Source organism: Triplophysa dalaica, chromosome 11, assembly GCF_015846415.1.
Source record: "Triplophysa dalaica isolate WHDGS20190420 chromosome 11, ASM1584641v1, whole genome shotgun sequence".
In the NCBI taxonomy this organism is placed as follows: Eukaryota; Metazoa; Chordata; class Actinopteri; order Cypriniformes; family Nemacheilidae; genus Triplophysa; species Triplophysa dalaica.
Window position 1 is genome coordinate 3,062,804 of NC_079552.1, and position 9,792 is coordinate 3,072,595.

At 37.0% G+C, this 9,792-nt stretch overlaps 1 protein-coding gene across 3 annotated transcripts; it reads right to left on the reverse strand.

Moving 5' to 3' along the window:
• Positions 1 to 505: 505 nt before the first annotated feature.
• On the reverse strand, positions 506 to 7,098 carry zfyve21 (zinc finger, FYVE domain containing 21). 3 transcript variants are annotated; one of them, XM_056761429.1, is made up of 8 exons: positions 6,778 to 7,092; positions 5,682 to 5,732; positions 5,276 to 5,444; positions 3,978 to 4,053; positions 3,816 to 3,907; positions 2,024 to 2,074; positions 1,389 to 1,519; positions 506 to 1,185 (listed from the first exon to the last, which is right to left on the reverse strand). In XM_056761429.1, the coding sequence occupies exons 1-8, from the start codon at positions 6,988 to 6,990 to the stop codon at positions 1,150 to 1,152; spliced, it is 819 nt and encodes a 272-aa protein (XP_056617407.1). In that variant the 5' UTR covers positions 6,991 to 7,092; the 3' UTR covers positions 506 to 1,149. The 3 variants fall into 3 exon arrangements, with proteins under 3 accessions (XP_056617407.1, XP_056617408.1, XP_056617409.1); XM_056761430.1 differs by lacking the exon at positions 2,024 to 2,074 and having other exon boundaries at positions 6,778 to 7,083; XM_056761431.1 differs by lacking the exons at positions 506 to 1,185; positions 1,389 to 1,519; positions 2,024 to 2,074 and adding an exon at positions 2,081 to 3,346 and having other exon boundaries at positions 6,778 to 7,098.
• Positions 7,099 to 9,792: the final 2,694 nt, after the last annotated feature.

The following is a 9,792-nucleotide window of genomic DNA, read 5'->3' on the forward strand; positions in this document are numbered from 1 at the left end:
ATGGCAAGACTATCTCATAATCAGTGATTTAGTGTTTATATCATGTAGACAAACTCAATAAGCGCGGAGGGGGACCGTAGAGAGTCATAGAATTGACATCCATAAACCGCTCAAATCATCCCAAACTCGAGCATCAAAGCTCCAAAGTATTGTCTGCAATAACAAGCACACCATAATGTTCATCTGTTGGTTCATTTAAAAACTAATACAAAAAACTAAACTGAAATTAAAACATGTTCTTATTTATCAGTATTTTTGTGCATGTATTTGCAGAAAATGTATTACTTTTAATATATTTGGTCTATTTTTTATTAAAGTCTGTTCTGATCGATTTTCTATCTAACTGTCAAACAATTATCAACAAATTAAAGCATTTGAATTCGAAATCTTTAATCAATAGATTTTTGCACTTTAAAAAGTCAATAGGTTTATCAAATACAAATCTAGTATAAGAAATATGCTGGTGTTTCTGAGAACAAATGACTTCAGGCATAAACAGGCAAGATGTGGATTCAATATGTTTATTTGGTGTACATTGAAAAATGAAAAATTAGCAAACATGACCAGATTACCCAGAACGAGATTAAATGCATCCAGGCAATTTGGCTGCCCCTAATTTCAGTTTTCTAAAAAAGGGAAATCTTGCCCTGCAGACTCAGACACGGTACTAACAAATGATAACCTGAAACATCTTTCTGTAGTGTAGGAAACAATTTCAAAAGTGTTTTTAACATGTTAAGAAAACAAAAGCACGACATATTGTAAATACTTGGGCAGTAAAAAGTCGATACACAGCATTTTGTGTTAAAATAAGAATATCTGACAAAATATATTTTGTTTACAAAACTTTGTTACGTGAGACTACACTTAAAGCATCTGTTAAATGGCGCGTTTATATATATTATCATACATGTCCATATTGCACGTGAATCATCGGAAAACTTGGTCCTCCCTTTGGCGCAGACAGTTGTAGTAAATCAGGTCTGTCTTGACCGGGAGCAGAAGCAAAGGATTGAATAGAAATCTAACAAGCATCTTAAGAGTACATGTAAGACTGAATAACACAATACTTGGTTTTGCCATGTTCTCTCCTTCCTTTTGTTCGGTCCGTGCCTCTCTGTGTCCAGCGTTGTGCTTTATCGTGTCATTTCATTGGTCCCTCGACTCATACAACAATTTGGCAGCCTGTGGATGAAAAACGCACAACAAATGAGTAAACGACACATGTGTCATGAAATTCAATACATCGCATCGGAAAGCACAGTGAAGATTAAAACTGGCCAATATTTCAAATTATCTTGAAAATGTATTATTTGTCTTGAAATGAAGCAAATACATTGAAATAATTGGATAAAAATGGCACAATGCACACATTCAATGCAACCTACTTTGTGCATGGCTGCGAGCCAGGCGGACGCGACACGCTTGTCATCAGCCGTCTCCATGTGGAGCTCCTGAGGGTCCTGAGATCCTGGGGGCTTGTACTGTAGTACCATACCGCTGGCACGGAGGGAACCCCCTATAACAGGTCAAAGGTCAGTGGTAGAGTCGCAACATCATAGGATATATTTGGATGGATGGATGGACGGATGGATGAATATCTATTGCGACTATTGAAGTGAACAGACACGATGCTTGATTTTGCAAATGCCAACGTGGATGAGGGGAAATCCACCATGGCTATCCATTCACTCAACCTATCACTCACATTTAAAATTATAAATTTGTCCAATTTACACAAAATAGAGAATCAGGTTTATAGCAAGCACAAACTGCATCGAAGAAAAATATGCAGTTAATGAACAACACAATGTTCTGAACATCAACTGAGGAACCAACTCAACGGCACAACAGGGCACATGCAGCCTTTAATGAGATCGTAAAGTTCACACGGGTAATGAGTGCATGCCGGGTAGCTAACTTCCTATATATGCATGATACTGATAAACAAGGAAAAATACTGAAATGACAAGCACACCGGAAATCGAATGGGAGATACACAGAGAGGAAAAGTGACGCTGACCTTCAGATAAATGACTGTCCAGCAAACTGGTGTAAGAGCATATATCTTTCTCTTAATGCACAAGAAAAGAGTAAGAATAGAGAAGATAAAAATAAGACAGACAGATAAGTGTTCATTTAAAGTTAAGGTGTATGTATTCATAAATGGATGAACAGAGTGGCTTCAAAAACATTTAGGAACAGTTCACCACCGACAATGAAGATTCTGTCATGATTTACTCACCTTCAGTTGTTCCAAATCTGTATAAATATCTTTGTTCTGATGAACACAGAAGAAAATATTGGGAAGAATGCCAAACAGTTCTTGGCCACCATTGAATAGTAGGAAAAATGACTTAATGATTTATTTTTGTTGAACACAAACAGTTCTGGGGCACTTTTGACTACCCTTGTTGTTTTTCCTACAATGCTTGTCAATAGTGACTAGACTAAAAAAATCTGTAAAAATAGGGCACAATATACAATATTAATATGAAGGAATTTTCCATATTTATTTTCCCTGTATTTAAAATTTTGCCCTGCATTAAATTACATTTTAGCATTAACGGAAATGTCTGTAAAATAAAGGGAAATATACTGGTCATTGTATGCCAGTACTTTATCCTTTTTTTACTGGATTTCTTTTGCAGTGCAAGAACTGTTTGCTTACAAGCCTTCGTCCAAATACATATCTATGTGTTCATCTAAACAAAGACATTTATACAGATCTTGAACAACTCGAGGGTGAGTAAATGACAGAATTGTTATTTTGGGGTGAAGCCTTTAATGTCATTGCATTTCATAACAAAATATTCAAGCATGTGCTCAAATACATCTTGAGGCCAGTATTCCAGCTGTATAGAGTCATGTTTGCTCAGTATTAAACTAGAACGTTAACAGCCATCAGAATTGAGTTAAAACAGAAACAAGAAAGAAGAACATCAGAAATATAAACCATCAAACCTCCTCAAGCTTTCAAATAATACACATATTACATCTATCAGATTCATGCTGAATCCTCATATTCTTGTGCAACAAAATGGCAGTAGAAGTCTATTGATCAGTACCACAGGAAGTTACAGCATGGCTTCTTGGATCCATCAGGAGTCCATTATAAGTCATCACATTGTGATAAATGCAGCTTGCCTTATTCACGCAAACGGCCCTCTAATAAGACTTCTCTCAGACGGTTGACTAGTCTGACAGAGCAGTCCATTTGTGTTTGTCTAGATTTTTTTACCAACAGTACTTTATCAGCGATGATTTAAGGGGCATTTGATTACAAATTCCCAAATACTACTTGGTTTTGGACATATGTAGTTTTGCACATTCCCAATACTGCCGTCTGAAAAAAACACAAAACTGTGGTCAGTTTTAAGTGCAAACGTGCCAAGATCACTGCTGGACTTTAAAAGGTTTCAGCTCCTCTAAACATCATAACATTTTGTTAGGCTCTGCCGCACAGTCACAGAAATCAATAGCAATGAAACGTAGCAATGCACGTAGCAATCCGTAGCAAGGAAACATCTAATAAGATCTCTTTACTTAAAGGTCCAGTGTGTCATTTTTGGGATGATCTATTATATAATCTACATAGCTTTCAGAGGTGTATAAAGAGCTTACACAGTATGTTTTTATTACCTTAGAATGAGCTATTTCTATCTACATACACCGCAGGTCCCCTTGCATGTAATTCGCAATGTTGTATCAGCCGTCGTAGTGTTTCGAAAGGGGGGGGGGCTGTGGAGTGAGCGGTTGGTTGCAATTTGCAACCTTGCCGCTTGATTTAACTGACTGGACCTTTAAAGGCTCACCTCCTGAGGTCGGACTGTCGGTCAACACCTGCATGCTGGAAATGCGAGACAGCTCCACCTCGAAATGACTGTCGCCATCTAAGAAGAGATATCTGAGAAAACAAGGGAATGGTGCATTTACGGTACATCACATTCAGCGTCACATCGTGTTTCTTTGCGTACCTTTGATTATTGGACAAGCGACAGACCGTGGTCTCTGATTTCTCAGAGGAATCCACTTTGACCAGGAACGTTCCACCTGCAATGCACCAAAAAAAGCGACAGGAGAGGATTTGAGTTTGGTAACGCTGCTTCGCCCGTGACCCAGATAAGCATTGCCTGGTGTGTCATAGATCATCCCTACAAAGCTTTATTAGTTACTTAATGAAGAACAGAAACTTATGCCGAACAAAATAGTGGAGCATGTGACTCGCAGCGAATCATTTTAGCTGATCCTGCAATACACAAGTGGTTTTAAATCTGATGATAATTGCTTCTTGCTTAAACGCAGAATTTTGCAGAACATAAAATAACACCGTACAATAAGGTTCCATTTGCTCACATTAGACATCAACTAACAACAAACTTCATGTCTAGAACATTTATTTATCTAAATACATGTTATTTATTTAGTTACAAATACATTTTAGTAGTCAATAGTTATGAACTAATGAAGTTACATAAAAAGATGACCAAGTGTATTGCTTTTGAATGGACACTTCACGCCAAAACTGAAAATTCTGTCATCATTCACTCACCTTCGAGTTGTTCCAAAATCTGTATAAATGTCTTTGTTCTGACGAACAAAGAGAAAGATATTTGGAAGAATGCTTGTAACCAGACAGATATTGACTCCCATAGTAGGAAAAAATATAATGGTAGTCAAAAGTGCCCCAGAACTGTTTGCTACATTCTTTAAAATGTCTTCTATTGTGTTTAACAGAACAAAAAATATATACTGTCTTTTTTCCTACTATGGGATTCCATGTGGGGCAAGATCTGTTTGGTTATAAGCATTCTTCCAAATATCTTTCTCTGGGTTTGTCAGAACAAAGAGATGTATACAGATTTGGAACAACTCGATGGTTTTCATTTTTGGATGAAGCATCCCTTTAACCATAATAAATACATAAATGTTTGAAAAATATAAATCCGTCATTGTCAGTTTGTCTAATGTGAATGAGACCTTATTGTAAAGCTTCACTGAACATAGTTACATACAACCTTCCCAAGCACACACACACACACACTCACACAAAGCCGGTCACCACATAATTCTTCAGTAGTAAAGCAGAACCTCAGGTAAAGGTTTATTCATTAAGACAGTGCACGCTGGAGAGGCCTTATATAACACACACAGTCTTCATGGCCTTTATTATCTCAAAGGTTGTATAAGCAACTAACAGTGAGTTAGTGAATGAAATAGAAGGTGTACGTGTGTCAATACACTCAAGTTTCATCACGTGCTTGTCGAACCCTACCGGCAGTGAGCACTTTAAGCTGTTTGTCGTAAAACTCCACCTCTTTCTGCGAGATGAGGCTGCATTCGCTACACTGTCTCACCGGATCCACGAAACACATCCTGGGAAGAGCCACTTTCTGACTGCAGCACTTATCACAGAAACACCGGCCGCAGCGCCGACAGTGATGCTGATGGACAGAGGTAACACTCATGAGTCTCAACTTACATCCACCACATGAGCACAACCACATAAGCGCTTCACACACAGTTCACAGAGAAAGAAGGAGAAGAGGATTAAAAGGAAGCTAAAAGGGAAGTCAAGGGAAATTGCAAAACTTCAACATACTGTTGAAACAGCACAAGACGCAAGCTTCATTTTTTTACACTAATACTACCCGACACATTGGGTAAAGATCTCTGCTTACCTTTCTGGTGATGAAGTCAAACTTGGCATCACACTGCATGCATCTCGGGCACTAGAAAATAAAGGATAAGGAATTGACTTTGAATACCCTTTAAAACACACACATAAGGGCACATAACTGAACAAGTCAATAAAGTTTCATTTAGAAAGTGTGGCAGAACGCCTTAGAGACAAGCCCAGTTTAGATCTCATATCTGGGCTATGCAGCTAAATAATCAAGGCCAAAATGTTTTAAGGACCGACAGTGCCAATAATAGCAAGAGTAACAAAGTTTGAGTTTCAGTTGGGGTCTGAGAACCTGATACATGTTCTCATTAATATTGCCCTGTATGTCATCAGTTTTATAACCTAATACGGTACAGCATCATAAAGATCTTTTCCTCCATATTTACATACGCTATCATTTTGACTCATCTCGCTGTTTGCAAAAAAATTAATAAAAAAAACAAAAATTTAATTTCTGCAATACACTTGGGGCAAGGCACTGCACCAACATAAACATTACAATACACGCTGTTTTAAAATATATTTTCTAGAGGATATGAACGGATAATTGAAGAAAAGTTACATCTAATCGTTCAACTACCTTCATGATCATGTAAAGCATCATTGACACTAACATGCATAGGACCAGAAAAATAACTTTTCTTCTGAATTATTTGTCACAATGCAATGGAAGGAAATACTAAGACACGTACTTTCGTCTTTAGTTTATTACTACTTTAAATGCAAAGTGGTTGAGTTGCATATTTTTGCCTATTTTCTTCATTATGCATGAGAGGGCGTGGCATGGTCATTTGACAGTCACCCAAAAGGATTGGCTGCAAATTATCATTCCCTGGTGAGAAGTTCGTGAAGATCAAGATTTAAACGCAATGTGAACAGCTTTAACTCACATTAAGTGACGTCAACTTAAACATTCACTCTATAAACATGAGCAAAATGCTTTAATTTTTGTATAAGCTTGTTCGCCTTAACAGAAGTTTGATTTAACAACAACTTGAGAAACTCGAAAAGAATTGCTGATGGCTCGAGCAAACAACGCCCAAACATAGAGACCAACCACAGGACCATCATATGCGATACGATTTTATTACCTCTTTATCCGGAACCCACTGCGGCTCGTCCAGGGCAAACGGGCTGTTGAAGGCTCCGTTCTCGGGAACCATGCGGAGTCCGCTCGGGCTCCGAACCAGCTTCTTACCGTCAGGCACCTCGGACATGTTTGTGTTTATGAGTGCGCATCTGCTGCCTGCCAGACCGGAGAGAATCACAGACAGCACAACCAGACACACGGAGAACTTCAACATAAGAGTCCCTCGTTTCGCTATAAGAGTCCATTTAAAGGGGTTCTATGAAACGGCGTAAACGAATATTATCGTTTGTTTTAGATGTAATGCAATGTGTATACATGATTTAAGGTTCAAAAACGCTTTATTTTACACATACCGTGCATGTTTGTATCTTATCTTAGCCCCGCCTCTCTTACAAAGCTCATCGCTGTGCAAAGCGAGGCGTGCTATGATTGGCTAGTTTACCAGTGCGTAGTGATTGATCAAATAATGCAAGCATATGAATAGAATGTAACGCCTCTTTCCATATTTGGAAGATCGTGTTCCAAAGCAATTGTGCTGACAGCTGTAATACACTACAAGACTTTAAATATCTGAACATGTTTTGAAAAAACTAGACATCATACATTTGCAGACTTTTTGAACGTTTGCATAGAAAACGATACATGATAAAATCTGCAGACTGGGGCAAACTTTCTGCAACATCTCCAGACTGAAAATCTGGGCAAAAATCTGAGCAAAAGTCTTGTAGTGTGTTCCAGCCATTACTTGCGTATACATTTGGGCGGTCTTAGTCAAATCATACTACGAACTGACGTAGATTTGTGGGGGTGTGGTTACACGAGGCATTTCAGGCAGGTCTTTGTGAGCATTCGCTTTTGGATAGAATGCATCTTTTGTTCCTACACTTAAATTTTAGCAATTTTATCGTGTCTAATACATGCATGGGCAACTTATAACACACCAAAGACACAGAAGAACACGTATTCGCACCGTATGACCCCTTTAAAATTATTATCGTAATGATATAGTACTATTTTGATTGAGTAAGTGTTATAATCATTTTGATTTTATTTCTCTTTATTTTGTACGCTACCGGTTAAAAGTTTGGAATCACTTGACAAAATTGTTTCTCATGCTCTTAAAAATATTTTAAACTGAAGATGTGTTTCAATGTTTGAAATTACAACTGTGAACAAAAATATAATTCTGTCAACATATAAATTTCTTTCTAGAAAACCATGTTTTTTTTTAAATGGATAACTTGGATCAAAAAGCTGGCTTATAAAATGCCAAGAGATCTATTTTGCAAATTCTAGTCAAAGGGTTACTTTAACTGTGCTAATAGAATGTAGAGTTAATTTCTTATTAATGCTTTAAGTAGAAACATAATTACCACAGGGACAACTGTATCCCATGGTCCTGATGAGTTCACTATTATTCTATAATGTGAAAAAAGTATAAATAAAGAATAAACGAATGAAAAGAATGACCCCCAAACTTTAAAGTCCGCGGAAGTCCCGCATTTGGAATTTCTACAGAGAAACATAGTGGGCGTGGCTTTCGTTTTTCACTGCAATTTAATTTCATGTATAAAAACAGCCATTGCATTTTGAAATGGAACAAGCAGCAGACTGACAGTTAAAGGGGAGCGGTTAACGGATGCTCCGCCCAAGCCGTCTCACATACATCATTTAAGATGGAAAGTCGTCACAGGAAGGAAGTGGAAAATGTATAAAATATGTAAAGGAAAGAATAGAATTTATGAAGGAAGTAAGTAAATCTACTGCACTGTAACTTCAATAACTGCACCAACTTCTCTACTGCACTGTAACTCATCTATTGCATAACTGCATCTATTGCATAACTAACTGCATCTACTCATCTATTGCACTATAACTGCATTAACTCATCTACTGCACTGTGACCTTATTAACCGCATTAACGCATCTACTGCACTGTAACTTCAATAACTGCACTAACTCATCTACTGCACTGTAAATGTATAACTGCATCTACTCATGTATTGCACTATAACTTCAATAACTCATGTACTGCACTGTACCTTTAATAACCGCACCAACTAATCTACTGCACTGTAACTTTAATAGCTAATGTCTGTAACTAATGCACACTCAAGTCACTTGCACTATTGTATAGTCTATATTGTTATCTGTTCATAACCACCTGTACATTAATGTTCACAGTATATAGCCTTCTGTCTATATTGTTCATAGTACATACCGACTGTCACATTTTCATAGTACATGGCCATTGTATAGTATTTTCCTAATATTGTATTCTGTATTTATTCACACTGTATATCCTGCACTTGCTAATTGCACTTCTGGTTAGACCTAAACTACATTTCGTTACACTGTACTTGTATATGTGTAATGACAATAAAGTTGAATCTAATCTAATCTAATCTAAATTGGGTGTTGTATCATTTAATATGGAAACTCTATTGAAAATACATGCAGAACAAGATAAAATATATAGTGTTATTATGAAATATTTTAAAGCTATAGGAGTAGACAGGAGAATTTAAAGTAATAGGTTTAAATAAAATGTTTTGTTTTTTTTCCTCGCATTTAGTGTTTAAGTTGTTAATTTCTAGACGCTTATCAGTACTTCACACTACAGTCCAGTTGGTGGCGGTAATGCACCGAAAGTTGGTTTTCCAACCGCCATTAATCACCATTAGAAGAAGAAGAAGGAAGGAAGTGCAATTTCAGTTTTTTGTTAAAGATTATGAGGGCACACGAATTTTAAAAATAGAATGGCCCACATTGATAAAACTATTTACAACAAAAACTGCAATATTTCATGAAAAAATAGGCATTGTCATTTTTAACTTCACTGAAACTTTAATATACAAGTGTAGGCCATATTAATGCCATTTTTACCGGTTTTTCTTGATGTCAGAGATAAAACAATGTGAAAGCACTATAGCAAATAAATACATTTGAATTGAAAAACACTATTTGCAGTAACTTATGGTAACAATTGCGAAAGAAGAGATTTATTGTCAGCTAT